We start from the raw sequence: 16,763 nt of genomic DNA on the forward strand, positions 1-16,763 counted from the left end.
GGTGAAGTGAGGTGATGTGACAATGTAAGGCTGAGGTTTAGGTTGGTGATCGGGGCCATCGGGCTTCATATATAAGCACAGGACCGTCGCCGAGGTTTGTTCGTCAGGCATACGGTCTTGGCTTCTTTCTGGTTCGGGGCAGAGATCGAATGCCACCAGTTCTCCTGAGGAGAGAACTCGTCGTTGAGGCATGCGCATTGGAGAATGTGGGTACGAGAGGAAAGGCTGGGCAATTGCGCGTGTGATCAAGCCAAATTTGTCTCACCCACCCTCCTGTCTTGTAGTGGTTCTCGGGTATTCGACAATGCCAAGTGAATACTGATATAATGATGATGAGAGTTGAAGAGAGCGTTTGAATCGTCTCTCGATGTCTTGAGGTGTAAGGTATAAGGTGAGTCAGATGCTTGCTTGCTTGGGCTTGGGTTCAAGCACTTTCTGCGAGAGGATGCCTAAGCCTATGCTGGCTCATTGCCACCCTGGTTCTGATTGACGAGAGTGATTTCTTTTAGTTTTATTAATGAGTTTGGCATAGGCTGTGACTTCAAGTTACTCTAACATAACTTTCTTTACCTGTTTAATACCTTAAGGTCATCGAAACCACGTTTTCAGCTTGACTTGTTTATACTATCGAGCTTAGTATACAGCCATAATTTCCTACACCTCTGTTTTCAGGAACGCGCCAAGCAATAAAGCAAAAGCAAAAATTAATTTGCAAAACGACGGCTGGGCTGCTCTCTGGCCCTCGACTTGAGCTTGGGGAGGCCCGCAGACATGACTTTCCGAGACCATTACATCGTCTGGGGTAAGGAGAATACAAAAGAACATTCGCTGAGGCGACCGGGGCCAGGCCTTCCAATGCCATGGTTTCTAGAACATCTCGTGGGACAGATGCATGGTCACGAATACCTATATGCTGGAACATGATCGGAAAAGAATTAGTGTGATTCCGATGCATACAGAGGCACTGTCATGAGAAGACCCTCCATTCTAAATGAGATGGTTATAATCTCTGGTTTTATGTACGACGCGACGCATGCGCTTAGATTCAGACGTCGAAGCCATCACATCTTCGGAGTCACCCAGATGTTAATAACTATCGAGGCCTCCCTCATCCCATGCTAAATAATGTACGATTCTGCACGTGATCCTACCGTCGCCCAGCCTTTTAAAACACGCAGATCTAACTTGGCTTTCTAGTATCAAACCACTGCCACCGCCAGATTGCCTTTGCGGCGCAATTGTAGGCTTGGGTGGTGTTGTTTGCCCTGGCAGCTTAGAGGGGGACGATACGGCTGAGAGGTAAATATAGTATAGTTTTTGATAAGGAATCCATCATAGTGAGTTATAAATATCCCACTTGTTTACCAATCTCTACCAGCAACGTGATATACTTCAGAGAATAAGGCGGCGATGAGGGTTGCTATTGAATGACGGAGGGCTCTGATCTTGTCTTGCCTGACAGCACCGTCCTAGCCCCTTTTCTAAACAAGTTCCTTGGAGTAAGTGGACTCATACGCGTTGGAGATTAGCTAATTGGACGCGAAGATCATAGGCCTGGTTGAATCTTGCTTTTCTTTGCTGAAGAGAGTGTAATATATAGTCTGACTGATTGTCTAACCAAACGGTCTACCGTACGCAGCTAGCGTTGTGGCGCTGCTCCCATAAGTTTTTTCCAGCGTATCTATACTGATCCCGTTCCAGCATGCCGTTATAAAGCATGACGAGCTTTGCAAGGCGATCCGCGTCTTCGTTGGGAAGACCTAGGCAGCCGGCCCTCTCTCTCGACTATACATATTTCGGCCGTTCGCTATGGGAGAGAAAAGACATTCAACACCTGGAGAACACTCCTAATCTACCAAGGCATTTAAAATCAGTTGTTCTTTAGAGATGAGTAGAGCTATCATAGGTCGAGAATAGATATTGGGCTACACACCAACAGAGCCCACAAACTCACCAAGTTGGCTTCGCACAACGAAGGGATAGAATATTCAGGGCTTTAAGCCACGTTATGTTTCTACTTTATTCTACTAAGGCTCAAAGGGAATAAAAGAGCTCAAAGCAATGATCTTAGGTGTCTCATATCTATCAGTCTATTCATATGTCAAGCGCCTTGATATAGTTTTCTGGCCTCGCGGGGGAATCAATCGCAGGTAGCCGGTCGCCCTCACATTGCCATTGAGTGCATAGTTATGTCCCTGCCGGCAGGTAAACACAACCACCGGGAGGTCGTGACAAAGGTTGATCTTCTTTTGTCCTACTAGCTACCGTCAGCTTCGTTGTGCCTTGTGCTCATATTCGTGCAGAGATGACGTACACGTATATAACAAGTGTTCACCAACAGAACCTTTCCTTCAGACGCACCATCCTTGGACGCGGCGCATGTTCAAGATCACGAACGGGAGGAAGAGAGTACTATATGAGGAATGACAAGGTTCAAGTCAAAGTGGGCCAGTAGAAGACACCCTTGGAAGGTCATGGATAGTCAGCTTTGATCAAATGAATGAAATCGGTGTGGCAGACTTCAGACATTCAAGAACAGGATACAAGAAGCACTTTGACCTGACAGATACGGTGATATTACGTTGATTAGAGACTAAGTTCCTATTTATATGTGTAGGGCGGAGTTGGGTATCATAATTGTATTTCAACGAGTGGATGATGAGACATGCGAAATCGTGCCAACTCCGAGAAGATGCAAGCGGGAGGAAAACAAAGCGTCTAGAGTCTGGCCCTTTTCTAAGCGGACGTCGTCGATCGTCGCCAGATCATGAAAGCCGCAACTCCAGCGCAGGCCGTTGCGCCCAGGGCGAGATAGAGGCTTGTGCGGTCTGGTGGCTCCTCTTCGCTTCGAGGGAAAGCGGTGCTGGGATTCGTCGCCGCCTCAGCAAGGGCAATGAACAGCTCGCTGATACTGGACCACTTCACTGTGACGTGAAGAGGCGTGCTCATCATGAGACTTGACGTGTACGTGTCTGGCTGTGCTTCGCTGCGCTGCGTTGTCTTGTCCTTATCCGCCTTCAGAGCTGTGTAGATATTGGGAAGGTCGTCCAGTTGCGGGTAGCGCTTGCGCAGGTCGACGATATGAGAGAAAGAGTCAGGGTCCGAGGAATCGTACGTGTAGCAGATGAGGTCGCAGGCGTCGAGCTTGGCCTGATTCTCCAGGATGGCGGGCTCGAGCTCGCCCAGCTCTTCCATAATCATGTAACACTGCTTGCCACCAGGAAGCTCTACGCTGTTGACAGCTCGGCGCGGCTTGATCGTCGGTCGGTGGAGAGTGTCAAACGGCCGATTCAGGAAGGCATCCAGCAATGAAGACTTGCCAGCCCCGGAAGCACCCAGGACGTAACACAGTACAACATTGCGTTCCACCTTGCCTGGGCGTCTCCTGCGCTTGCGCGACTTGGTCACCTTCAGAGCAGCTGTCGTGGTTTCCCTGGCAGTTGCAGGCTCGAAGCCAAGGTACGCCAAATAATCGAGCGTGGTCTTGGGCTCCATAAAGGTGGTCATACTCCATTGGGCGAGCCATCCTTGCAGTGTGACATGTCCAGCTTCGTTGCGTACGGTCGACGATGGGAAGGATGTTTCAATCCAGGAGGCAGGAAGTCCTGGCGTCGGCGCGAAAAGTGCCTCTAGCTCTTTGTCGTTGAGGCCACCATCGTTGTCCTTGTCAAACAATAAGAACAAATCTACAAAGAAGCGATAACCAGCCGGGCTCAGTTCTGCTGATGAATACTCGGGTACATCAAACTTGGGTCGCAAGAAGCTATCTTCCAAGCTCAAGCTGTCTGTGTAGCGGAACTTGCGCAGTATGATCCATATCGTCTCGTGCCGACCCTTCTCCGCGTAGAGTTTGTTGAGTTGCAAGAACCCTCTCTGATCGATACCCTTCTCGGTCGACAAGTGCGGGACAGACTTGCCAATCGACAGCTTGATGTTCTCGAGATCTTCGGGGGTTAGGGGCTTGTCAAAGCACTTGGACTGGAAGTTGTGCATCTCCTGGTCATTGAGCCACCCGTCTTGGTCCTTATCGCATAGGTAGAAGATACGTTTGAGGGCATCGACACAAGCTGGCTTCAAATTCCCTTCCTTGTAATCGAACAGCGGGGCGATGGGGTGGGTGACGGCCTTCTGGCATAGGAAGAAAACTTCGTTGACGTTTCGGTGCTCCCTCGCGCTCGAGCGGATGCACGAATCGATCTCGCGGAACTCAGACATCACAGGTAGCATCTCGCCTTCGACTACCTGCGGCGTGTTTCCTTCGCCCGTCAGGTCCGACTTGTTCGCGCAGAGTACGACTGGAACATTGACACCGAGGGAGCGGAAGTAGGGCATCCAGAACAGGGCGACGCGCTCATAGCTGTAGTGGTCTGAGTAGACGAGGAGGATGACGTTGCATTTTCGTATCTCTTTCCTGAGGGTCGTTCGGTCCTGAGGGCGGGCAGAGGTGTCGACGATAGTGGTCGTTACGTTCTCGGGGGTCCCCAGTTGTGGAGGGATCGTGATGGAGGGGAGGACGGATTGGATCTTGTTGGAGATGAAGACATCCTTGACGAGCGATGCAATGAGGCTGGACTTGCCGGTGCCCTCATCACCGCAAACGCAGATGCGCACTATGTAGGGGGAACCGTGGTCAGTGGGAAGCTTGACAGAGTGGACGGCGGTGGAATGGAGCTAAGCTCCTTCTCGTCAGGCCACCTACCAGAAGCCATGGTTACGATATTTGCAGCTTCGACAAACGCTTCTATTGCGAATCCATGGCAGGATCTATGGTGAATGGTTGCTACAAGGAGGTCGATTTGATGAAGCGGATCGACGCTTGGGGTGGGAAATGCTGGCTGAAGATGGCTGCTTTTTTACGATGGAATTGGCCCAACGGGCTTGTAGAAGCTTTGGAGCGGGTAGGACGGGAGCTGCGGGTCGACGGGGATGACGACCTGATTTACAAGGATGAGTCCAGTGGGGGTAGTGGGAAAGGCATTGATAGCACGGCGGCCAGCGCGTCTGGCGATGCAAGTTGCGGTCACCGGGGAGGTCACACACGCTGAAGCATTTTCATGGATTACGTAAGTTTCCATGGAATGAGACGAAATGTTCAGCAGAAGTCTCGTTCTCTTGGACCATTTCCTGTAAAGAAAATAGAGAGAGAAACAACCAGACAAAGTGGATGGTTCTATGTGGTTACAAGCCCAGTACAGGCCTTGTCGAACTCTCACATCTCTCCCTCCGTGTTTAGCAACTATGGTAGAAACTTTTGTTGGTGCTTAAGGTGCACTTCAAAGCTGTGCCATCTCCTGGCTGGTCAATTCTTACCTGAGTTCCTACACTACATAGGAAAAAAGATGCTTCAAGACAGGTAGTTCCGGATAAATGGCTCCATTTGCCTTAGCCCGAGACATGTCTTTACGTAAGTATCGAAACCCAATCAACAGACGGGACTCTTGTGGATTAGTTTAGCAGTGACATCCTAAGGTAAACTTCGACCATCATGGTTCGTGATGTATCAGAGCAAATCATTTGTGCGTGACAATTCTCAAGTCTGTCTTAGTAAACTTGGTCTTAGTACCTCACTTCATCTGAGCAATTCGGATTGCCAACTGATCTGGACATGAGCCATTGGTAAGGTAGTCTCTTAACATTAGATTGCAACGTACTACCTCATTCTTCAACCTCTTGCTCCGCATTTTGGAGTTCTCTGAGAGCCGACATCCTGTTGTTGCTGTTTCCTCCAGCATAAACCCGATAGCCAGGGACAATAGACTCTCGTGATGTTTGCTGGTCGGGTTCTTGGGAAATAGGTAGTGTACACTATATCCGAACTGTAGTATTCCTCCCCACAGTCTGTCAGTCGGGGATCCTCCACTCTTCCCCCTCCACCCCTCCCATCTTGCATCTCCATCCCACCACTCACGTCGCAGCAATCCTTCTCCGCGTCTGACCTGGGGGCCTTCATTCCCCTGGGATAAGCCATGCCCCAATACCCCCAACCTGCAGTATCGCTCTCCCCTGCCATGCTGCTGACCTGCCACGCCTCCCCATGAAGACAGAGCCCTGGTGTTGGGAAAATGGGGATAATGGGCACATCCGCCGGGGGGTAGGGTAAGGTACAAGTAAGTATTCATGTACGAGAAAAGGGCGGGGGGACCCGAAAGGGAAACGGGCAGACGGAGCCTTGGGGGGTTCTTGATTGATTGTGGAGGGCTGTGGTTGTGGCGCACCTCACCTGCACTCCTTTGGCCTGGGACGAACCAACCCCGGATCGGAACCGAACCTGCCTATTCGTTCCTACACCTACCTTACACCTTCAACCTCTCTCTTTCTCACCTACTCACCTCGCTCTATTAATAAGGTGCTACACCACCACCACATCCCTTCTCCGCGCCGCACATGAACTCCTCTTGAGTTCATCTGGTCATTGGCGGCGACACATCTTCGTTGTCTTCTCCCCCCTCCACACAGCAGCCCGTCGCGCCTGACCGACTTTCACCGTCCGATCATCGAATCCTCACCGAAAAGCCGTCCCTCTCTCTGTCACCGCCGTTGTACGTGCGACCTTCCCAAAACGTCGACCTTGTCAGCCTCGCCCGTTGCCCGTCACCCGTCATCCGCTTACCCGTTATCAACAAGGCCCAGGAACCTCCACTCGCGGGGCCGCCAGTGACGTGAGGCGGAGCCGAACAGAACGCTCGCAGACCACCGTCCCGAGCGCCCGACAAGAACCACCTCCAACCACCTCACGTTCTGACGTCGCGGCTCAACCCTCGCGTGCCTCTGATCGACATTTGCCCTCGTACCAATTGAACACCGTAATAGACCTGGATCATACATAATATTGGCCCATCATGTTGTGAGTTTACCCGACCTCTGCTGGTCCTTGCCCGCGGGCAAATCCAACCAGCGTCCATCCAAACACAGTCGTCCAACCTGTGCCATACCAAACATCACGCAGGCATGAGACAGCCTTTTCCAAGCTCCTTCCAGCTGCACACCCCAGAAAACCTTGTTCACAATGTTGGTGCCTTCAAAGACATAAGCAGCGGCTGACAATTGCACTCCGTGCGACACCAACAGCGTCCTTCCCCCTCCCCCGCGATACCCCTCGCACTCGGGCGCCTACGGCGCAATCGGCGCCGGCATCGCCCCCATGATCGAGACGAACAACATCCTCTCCAACCCCGAAGGCCCTGAATACCAGTTCCTCGTCGGCGAGGGTACCTACGTCCTCAAAGAGTGTCTCCATCTCGCCACCCTCCGCCGCATCCCTCCGAGGCCCCCTGTCGTCAATCCGAACCCGCTCGCCACGACCCCCAGCCCGCCTCCGCCGGCACCAAGCTCTCCCTCATATCTCTCGACGTCCGCGCCGCGCCCCCCTTCTTCTACAACAAAGGCGCAAGCACATCCACCACGCTCTCCTCCTCCCTCGGAGGTGACATCCAGGAGCATCCCAACGAAGGGCGGTACTCCACCGAGGCAGGGCTAAGCAGCGATGGAGGGGACGGCCGCGGTGCCTCCCTCAGCGACGGCGTTGCGCCCCCGACATCGTCGTTGACCATGGTCTCGGCGCCGGCGTTCGGGGACGGTAATACGGCGCTCGCGTCGGCCAATACCAAAGACGCGGCCAAGAAGAAGGTGGCCAAGCCCAAGAACAACATGACCAAGAGCAACTCGTCCTTCATTTCTAGAGTCATTGTAAACGAGAGCTTGGCCAAGAAACTTCAGGAGCGGCCGACGGATGGCGTTTTTGCTTTTGCCAATATCAATCGAGCGTTTCAGTGGCTGGATCTATCATCACCAACAAAGGTTGGGCTTCCCACACATCAACGTTGCTGCGGGCTACCTTGCTGACATGCTCCAAGGCCGACTACTTGACCAAGATTCTGTTTACAAAGGCGCATTGCCTGTGTCACGACGTGAATCCCATCACCAAGAACATTGCACACATTGATGTAATTATGGGCTTCTCAACGGGAGAAATTATCTGGTGGGAACCTGTTTCTCAACGGTATACTCGGTTGAACAAGAATGTAAGTCATTAAAACAAGACTTCTTTAAGCGTTGGAATCTAGGGTGTAGGCTGACCGTGCCCCAGGGCATCATCAACGGCACACCAGTATCAGAGATTCGTTGGATACCCGGCTCCGAGTCCCTTTTCCTAGCAGCACACATGGACGGCTCCCTGGTGGTTTATGACAAGGACAAGGAGGACGCGCAGTTCTCCCCAGAGGAGGAGCAGCTCGCGACGACCAATGGCTCATCGACAAATGGAGAGAGCGATTCGTCGACCAACGGCGTCAACCACAACCTCAAGATCCAGATCAACAAGTCGGTCCACTCAAAGAACCAAAAGACAAATCCCGTGGCATCGTGGAAGCTTTCAAATCAGCGCATCAATGCATTTGCCTTTAGCCCGGACAATAGGCATCTGGCAGTCGTCTCGGAGGACGGCTCGCTCCGCATTATTGACTACCTGAAAGAAGAGTATGTTTGAGAGTCTGCTGATGCTCTAGCGTAACTTGAACCAACTGACACGACACAGGTTGCTGGATCTCTACAACTCATACTATGGCGGCTTCATCTGCATCACATGGTCGCCGGACGGTAAATACGTGCTGACAGGAGGCCAAGATGACCTCATCTCCATCTGGTCCGTCGTAGACTCGGCTATTGTCGCGCGCTGTCAAGGTCACCAGTCGTGGGTGACATCGGTAGCATTCGACCCGTGGCGTTGCGACGACAGGAACTATCGGTTCGGCAGTGTCGGCGAAGACTGCAGGTTATGCCTGTGGGATTTCAACGTCGGCATGCTGCACCGGCCAAAGGCGGTACGTTTCGTTTGGGCTCCCGATTTCCCTGCGTCGAGTCGGGAACCTCGGAGAGGGGGCGTGAGACCAAAAAAGCTGACTTGTCAACATAGGCTTCCGTTCATCACCGAGGCTCCGTATCATCACGGTTCGCCAATCCCTTGCAGAGACAAGAGACGACCAACACGTCGGCGAGCCGCATCCGGTCCAACTCGACTCTCTCTGGAGGCGCAGTGGACGAAGACGGCAGCAGCATTGTTCACCCCGTCGAGCCTCGCGCGAGGATCGCCATGCTACCTCCTGTTTCTGTATGTTGCCTCGGTTCCTCGTCTTTCCATATGAAAATTCTACATCTTGCCATCTTCTTTTTCTTTTTCGAGTATACTTACAATGTCGGCAAATAGTCCAAGGCAGTTGATACCCATCCCCTGTGCTGGCTGGAATTTACAGAGGAGGCCATCATCACAAGTTGCAAGAATGGTAAGTCATCGGACCTCGCACCGAGGTTTTATAAGCCTCAACGACACATGCTAATAGGTCATCCCCCAAAGGCCATATCCGAACATGGAACAGGCCGACTGATGCCCCGGTGCCGACGGAAGGCGCTTCTCAACCATCTTAGCCGCATATGCGTCGTTTTGTGGAATGATAATGAGCTGGCTACCATTTGGTTTTTCGTTTCGTTGCAGATATTGGGGGAGTCGAGGTGTAGAAATCATGTCAGCCAATGCATCATCCCTCTGCGCGGGAGCTTTGTCCATAATTCCTTTCCCAAAAGTACTTTTCGATCAATGCCAATCAATCCGTCTATTGTCCAAATGCAGGAAAATGTATCAAAAGATTTCATCTTTTTATTATTTTAAATACTCTTTTCGGTTTTCGCCTCAATGTTCTGTTGATGCGTGCATCCATCATGAGGGTTTCGAGATGATCATGACGTGAGCGATCTGCATGTGATTCGAGGGTCCCCGATGATATTCAGCAGTTCCCACTGTGAATAGGATGCGCGGCCCCTCATGAGACACAAATCTGCATCGGCAGCACTGGCAGTGAAATCAAAAGATGCGGCTCCGTAGTATAGTAGTGGGCTCAGGGCTTCTGTACATCGGTCGAGAGCGTCGATGGACCCCTCGGCCCTGTCGTTCCATTGGGGGCCCCTCTTACAAGTTACCAGCCACAATTGACTATATGTGTATCTTTGCGACGTCGGTTCGTTAACAATCCGTGGGTTGTCGCACGGCGGCGTGTAGTGTATCCGTACGGTGAGAGAGAGAGAGTGCGTGGGGGTTCCACAACGCTCGACGCCACGCCCAGCCATGTTTATGGAAATGGGAACAAAACGGGTTACGTCTGCATGTATTAGTGGATAACGGGAACAAACGCAATCCAAGCTTGGCTCAGCCGCCAAATGTTGCAGGGCCCAGGCATCCAGTGAAACATTAGAAAAAGAGAAACGGGAGAACGGGAGAGGAAACCCGGCCCAGGAAAGAGTCTATCAAGTTCCCGATCCACGCTCGACGAAAAGAAGCCGGGACGAAAAGTCGAACGGTTACCGGCGCAGACTTGCAGGATCATGGATGCGCGGGCTACGTCGTCCCGTTCCTGACGCGGGAGAGGTAGGTAGTGTAGATAGCACATGCTTCTGGAACGGCGTCCATATTGTCCAAGGGCGAATCGAAACGGGCCCCTCCTTCAATAAAGTCATGGATCATTGACCATTTTTTGCTTGTCAAAAAGCAGGGAATGGAAATTCCCGATGTCTCCACTATTGATTTGATATGCGATAGGTTCCTGGGAGTCTGTTAGAAGTCCAAGACGAGTAAGAATGGGTGTTGTGATATCCGTATCCGTAACACGAAGAAAAACACCTCGTTCAGCAAAACCTGGCGGAGCCTTTTTCACATGTTGTTGGTGGTGGTGAATGGCGACCTCGACACGCGGCGCCATAGAAGCAGGGTAGATGCTGAGGCTCTTACTCGTCGTCCAACGAGACTTTGATGAGGCTTTTTGGGCGGTGCAGCCGCAAAGTATTTTAATGTGCAGTAGTATCGCCGCAACGTGTGTCTGAGATGCATGCAGGCGTATCGGGAGATCCACGTGTATGGATGCAGAGCACTGTTGGAAAAATTTCCCTCTTGTCGCCGCAAGCTTCGATTATTGAAGCTTCAAACCTTCACGCCCCTCTGTGGTGACAAGGCGTTGGCTCGCCGCGTAGATAACGGGTAGCCGGCCCACACTGAGCGGTTTGTGTGCACCTGCATATCAAGGAGCTTACCCTAGCGTGCCTAGGAAACTCGGGAGCCAGGAGGCAAGGCTGAGATTAGTCCCACAATCGTGGTCGAAAGTGAAGGTCCTAGAGGTCGAAACCAGCCTGTACGTAGTCTACAGGAAGGATGCGGTATCAAGGTTTACATCCTAGGAAGCCTAGAAATGTGTTAGAGGTGCGGCGTTGGCCCCTCCCTTTTTCACCGCTGCAAAGGGCCGAAGGTGAGAGATTTCGGAGAGTGGATATGCGCAGGCGGCGGTAGTTGGCGAGATTTTGAGATGGGGCTAAGCTTCGTGACTCAACCTGGCTTGGTGCCCGAGATGGATCTTGCTAAGTTCAACATTGTTGAAACGATGGGCCTGTTTGGTGATTCGACCACTTTCAGCGACTCAGCGAGCGAGCCTCTCGTACACACCTGTTGCAATGTGCTGCAATTTACCAAGACGGGAGAACGCATAGCCGCTGCGGTTGAACATGTCTGGACGACCCGCTCAGGTCCGACGGTTCTCATTCGATTTTGCAAGCGAATATGAGCAGTGAACGATGCTCAGGCCATGATGTGCACTGGGGCGAGACAGAACGGCCCAGACGAGACGAAGCCAGGGACCAAGAGACGTACGAAAGAGATGTCATGTTGATATCAGTGGGTCCCTAGGGTGATCTGACATCAGGTCCAGAAGCAGGCATGATGCTATCTTTGCACAAGCCCAGTCGATTGGGCGGGGCCCGTGGATTGTGGACTGCGAATGTCAGCGGCAGTGGGCGAGCTGAGCCGTTGAGACGCCAACTCTACTCATCAAGGTGAGGTGCAAGTTGCGCGTTAATGGCATCGTGAATTCTTTGGATCTTGACCTTGTATCCATACTGATACCTTGGTCCCTTGCAAGATGCGGCCCTTCTGTAGCGTACCTTAGCTTGGCGGGACAACGTAGGCGGAGCCTTGGTGGGTAATGGCTTGAGGAGCCTTGACCTCGCTTCTGCTAGTTATCCGCACTCAGTGCAGCTTCACCGGACAATCTGACTGGGATATGTCTAGATGTCGAAGAAATGCGTGAATCGAGGTGGGAACCGAAGCTTTGAGGGCTACGACTGGAATGGTGCAAGGGCTTGCGCTGTCGCTTGCGTACATGACAAGCAACTATCTACTTGTAGCTTTGTGTGTGCGGAAAAGTGACGAAATCAAGAAAGCTTCAACACGGCAGCAGGTGGCTGCAGCTCTTAGAGCCGGAACTTGAACTTCGTTGGTGACACAACACCGACTCGAACGTCGGCAAGCATGTGTCCAGGCGCCACCAAGGAAGTCTAACTCAAATGTTGCTTGAGGAAAAAGAAGAAAAAAACCTGAATTGCACCTTCGCAGGAACTTGCCGGCCGATGTGCGATTGCGAGATGGATCATGGCTGCGCCGTTCACAAAGACCGAAACTCGCGCCCGCCGCCCGTATCTTGAGGCTTCGAGTCGGCATAGGTCCGGGTTCGGCGCGGCTTCGGATCGCTGCACGGTGACTTTGCGGCTTAGTGCTATTGTCGTTATCTCGGAGTCATTCTTCCTAGCGCTGCGCTTATTGGATGCCAGCCACCGTGGGAAGGGTGAGGAAAAAGTCGCAATCGCGTCGGAGAAAAAGCAGGGTTGAAGGCGCCATTGTCAAAATTTCAGCGAGGAATCCACTCGAGATCGAGTCGGTGAGAGGTCCATTCTTCTGGAAGACTGGCTCTCTTTTTTTTGTTGGTCCTTGGCCTTGCCTGAGCCCTAGGGGTTCAAGCCCTCGCAAATGGAGAAGAGTCGCACTGCGGACGGTGCTGGCCGACTGATCGTATGGTAATGGATTGATTTTTGTCTCTGGTTCATATGTTTTCTCATGCAGGATTAAGTGGCAGCGGAAGCGCTGTAACCGCGGCCATCGTCGGTTGATAGGCCGGGACTTGAGGCGCAGAGACTCGGAGCCCTCTGGCCAGGATCCGGTTTCTCAGGACTCAGGATTCAGGGCTCAGGAGTCGCTTTTCGCTTCTTCGCTTCAAGCTGGGAACGAGGAAGGGAGCAATCCTGGCTAGAGCAGTCAAGGCCTGGTGCTTATCGGTGGAGATTTCACCGAACCCTCAGAGCCCAGATGGGTATACCGTATGCCCATAACAGGGCTCGGTCCAGGTCCGGGCCCAGGTGCCAGAGTGCTTCCGCCTCTCTCCTGGCGGCGATCTTCCTAGCAGCGGACCAGAGTCTGGCAGGGGTTCAGGAACAATGAGGGCCGTCGTCGGTTCAGTGGACGGGAGTTCGATAGATGATGGGACAGTGGGAATGTGATGGCTAGGCCAGGTCGACAGGGCGTATGATTTGGACGGCCTGGAAGCTCTTTGTCTGCTGAGAATGCTGCATGTGGTGCTGCATGCGGCAGACCAACCCATTCAAACGGGCCCGACAGAGGAGCTGGACAATTTGACTTGCATCGGCTGCCCGCAGGCCTGCAGATGCCAATACGGAGGGGTCATGGCCTCAAGCGCGACCGTCGCCCATTCAGCATGATGCGAGACTTCCAAGTCGGTCGTGAGGTGCAGAATCGGAGAGCTGTGGGATGCGAAGTGCTGAGCAGCCGTGTTCCCCGTGTGACTTGGGGCACTGGGTGCCCCGAGCACACCCATTTCTCGTTTGGACAACATCGTGAGATTCTATCCGTCAGGTGCTCTCAAGGTTACGGTGGGGGTAACTCAGATATGGCCACGGCGGTCGTCCTGTCTTTTTTTTTATTCCATTTTGAGCCCCGATGTTGTACATGCTTGAAACAAGCAATGGCTGATCATGATCCAAGCCCTTGCCGCTCAGATGCAAGCACCATGTATCCCGCTGTGCTCTAATAGAAGAGTCTCATGATGAATGCTGTTTATGACCAGTGACTGCATCTGAGAGACGATCTTTGTTGGAGGCTTCAACGTCAGCCAGCAGGATTTTGCCCTGCGCATCTTCGATGGCGGATGTGGGGGTCGCCAATCTTGCCCGTACAAGGCGACGAGAGGCGTGGCCTGTTGGAGATGACGGGCAATGGCCTCGGTCGAGACTGGCAGCTGAAGATGATGGATGGGAGAAAACCCCCGTGTATCACGATGATGGAAACCCGGCGGACAGGTCTTGGCTCCTTGGGTGTCTTGCAGGTGGACGAGATGGTTGCCAAAGCCACAATTGGTGACGATGGTGTTTTCGAGGCGGTCTACTGGCGCATCGTTGCTAGCCTAGGCTGTGTCTTAGTTGCATTGGCGATGAAGGACGGTTGACATTCGATATGAGGTTTTGGATGCAAACCAACAAGCTACAGAAGCGTGTGTCAGCCAACGTATTAATTTCCAGGCAAGAGACAATAGAGCCCGATCAAGGAGACAAGTGCCAAGCAGATTACAGGTTTCCGTAACGAACGGAGGGAAGACCGCTTTGCAGTTTGGGGCCTTTGGCTGAGGTAGTGGTTGTCCATGATAATTCTTGCCAGGGGAGGTCTTGCAAGATTCTCACCGGGTGCCGTCACTTTTGGAGGTAAGAAGGTGTGGCGGCAATCAAGATGGCAGGCACGCCGCACAGCGTAGTGTCGCAGGCAGGCGGCATACCAAAGAAGAAGGGACAGAGACTCAGAGTGACGGGCGGGGACCGAGGAAGGGACCCACAGCTTCCATCTGAGCTTCCATTCCACCCGACCAACCGACGTCTATCGCACGATTCATGCAGGGGCCAATCAGTGGCGTCGGTGTGGCAGTCTCTTTTCGGCAATCCGTCGCCTTATCCGTCAGATGAACGGCGCCCGGGCGGCAACACCGTCTGTAGATGTTTGGATGTATCTTTTGGTGAACCTAAGCTTTGCCTTAGGTAAGGTATCTCTCATTGTTCGAGGCTCTTTGTCTACCCGGCGGTATTCATGTTGGTTGCCGAAGCCTAGGCACACTTCGTCATAATTAGTTTCGGTCACTTCTCTCAATACCGTCTTTGCATCGTAGACAATATCTACTCAAGGTAAGCCAGACCTCGGCACCGCCTTGAGAAGGCGTCGCTGCAAAGACACGTTCATGGCAGACACATGCGCCGCTTGTCGGAGCTCCCATCTGATGGAGCGAGGCGCATCGGAGACTTATCTTTCCACCTTTTGTGCAATGAAATGGGCAGATGTTTTCCTGTACCTGTGAGGCATCGCGGACACCTTAATTGCGTGCAGCAGCAGGTGTGCTTTACCGTCTATGTGCCTGGGAAGATGGGACTACGCTGGTAGGTACGTGAGGTTACACTCAAATAAGGTGTAGGTCGCAGTATCTTTAAGCCGGGCGCAATCCGAGCAGGAGCAACCACCCGCGGACTTGAATGTGCAAGTGCAGGCGCTCGAACCATGTGTTTCAATTTGGCTTGCTTTTCCCCTCTATCTTTCTGTCCGTCATTCACTTTCTCCGTCGCCAGTTTAGCTGTCTAATTTCAGAGAGTCACATCTTAGGTAGATACCGGTTTTTTGACCAGACGACCCTGCCTCGGATGGCCACATAAGTATTCAAAAATGCAGGCCGGGTTCCCAATGAGGTAGAAAACCACCATTTGAAGATGATCCGAGCCTCCGTTTACACGATGGTTCCTAGCCCAGATGAGATGCTCAGCGTTACGAGACACACAACTAGGCACGGAGGTACGAAAGAAGGTATTTTCTGACCACAGCCTGCCTGCCCTGTCCATGGGGGCTGCCAAGCCGGCCAAACAACCCACCACACTAAAATCAGCAAACTCGCAGCCGCTCTCCCTCTAGGTAGGCCGTAGGCTTAGCTGACTGCTGAGTCTGGTAAAGGGATAAGAGATAACGATGGTGTGTGATGATGAGAGTCAGACAACAGGCCCAGGCCTAAACTCAGACTCATCAGCATCGGCATCAGCGTCAGTAGCCGCAATACGCATCTCTGCCAAAACGCGCCATCGGTTTACCGTCGCTCCAGATAGCCTTAGATAGGCCGCTTCTAGTTTGGATGGCTGATGAGATGATACCCCCGTTCATCAGTGTATCAGAGTTAGGCACGGAAACACTGCGAGGAGCGCGCATAGATGCCGCGTGCTCTCGTCATGACTTTTTTTTGCGCTAAAGATGGTTCATATGCTTGGTTTGACCGAGAGACTGACCATGATTCATCCACGCCCCTCCTCGTCGTCCGAGGCAAAAGCCGCAAGAGGAAGAGGGAGAGGAAATCCATCCCACTTTCTCATAAACTCATTCACCAGCGGCAGGGCACCATCGCCGCCGAACCCATGTCTTGGTTCCCGACACCACGCGCGGCACCAAGCAGCAAAAACGGGACGATAGGCACAGACCAGAACGCAGATACACACCCGGTCTCTACGTAGTCCCTTACTGCGGTAGATATGCTTGAGCGTGGTGAGTGAGTCGCTGCTGATTCCCATCTGACAGGGACAGCCACAGCCCTTCCGTCAGTCGGTGTCAAGTCGGTGTTCTTTCCCGCGTGGACAAGGGTACTTGGGTACCTACAGGATACACTGTACCTCTTCGTAGGTACCTACCTACCTTACCTTAATTACTGCGTATGTGACAGCAGGAAGCAGGCGGGACACCCAGGTTCAGCATGCACGCTCCATTGACCATCCGTACCTTACCTCATTCTCGCCTTGTCTCTGGGTCTGTCTGGCGCATCGACCCAGCCCTGCTGCACCTCGTTTCTTCGCCATGGTCCATGGGCAATACA

General features: G+C 52.7%; 2 protein-coding genes across 2 annotated transcripts; one reads left to right on the forward strand and one right to left on the reverse strand.

The window, feature by feature from the left end:
- Nucleotides 1–2,736: 2,736 nt before the first annotated feature.
- On the reverse strand, nt 2,737–4,709 carry GEM1 (ERMES complex Ca(2+)-binding regulatory GTPase gem1; the record flags this gene model as incomplete). Its single annotated transcript, XM_053190744.2, has 2 exons — nt 2,737–4,610; nt 4,700–4,709. The coding sequence occupies 2 exons, from the start codon at nt 4,707–4,709 to the stop codon at nt 2,737–2,739; spliced, it is 1,884 nt and encodes a 627-aa protein (XP_053051662.2).
- A 2,130-nt stretch (nt 4,710–6,839) lies between these two features.
- Nucleotides 6,840–9,420, forward strand: N0V96_006400 (uncharacterized protein; the record flags this gene model as incomplete). The annotated part of the gene is made up of 9 exons (XM_065757706.1): nt 6,840–6,844; nt 7,069–7,216; nt 7,267–7,797; nt 7,854–8,021; nt 8,087–8,475; nt 8,534–8,819; nt 8,912–9,106; nt 9,203–9,278; nt 9,350–9,420. The coding sequence occupies 9 exons, from the start codon at nt 6,840–6,842 to the stop codon at nt 9,418–9,420; spliced, it is 1,869 nt and encodes a 622-aa protein (XP_065613623.1).
- Nucleotides 9,421–16,763: the final 7,343 nt, after the last annotated feature.

The sequence above is a fragment of the Colletotrichum fioriniae genome (genome assembly GCF_027942845.1).
Source record: "Colletotrichum fioriniae strain IMI 355084 chromosome Unknown scaffold_7, whole genome shotgun sequence".
Taxonomy (NCBI): domain Eukaryota; kingdom Fungi; phylum Ascomycota; class Sordariomycetes; order Glomerellales; family Glomerellaceae; genus Colletotrichum; species Colletotrichum fioriniae.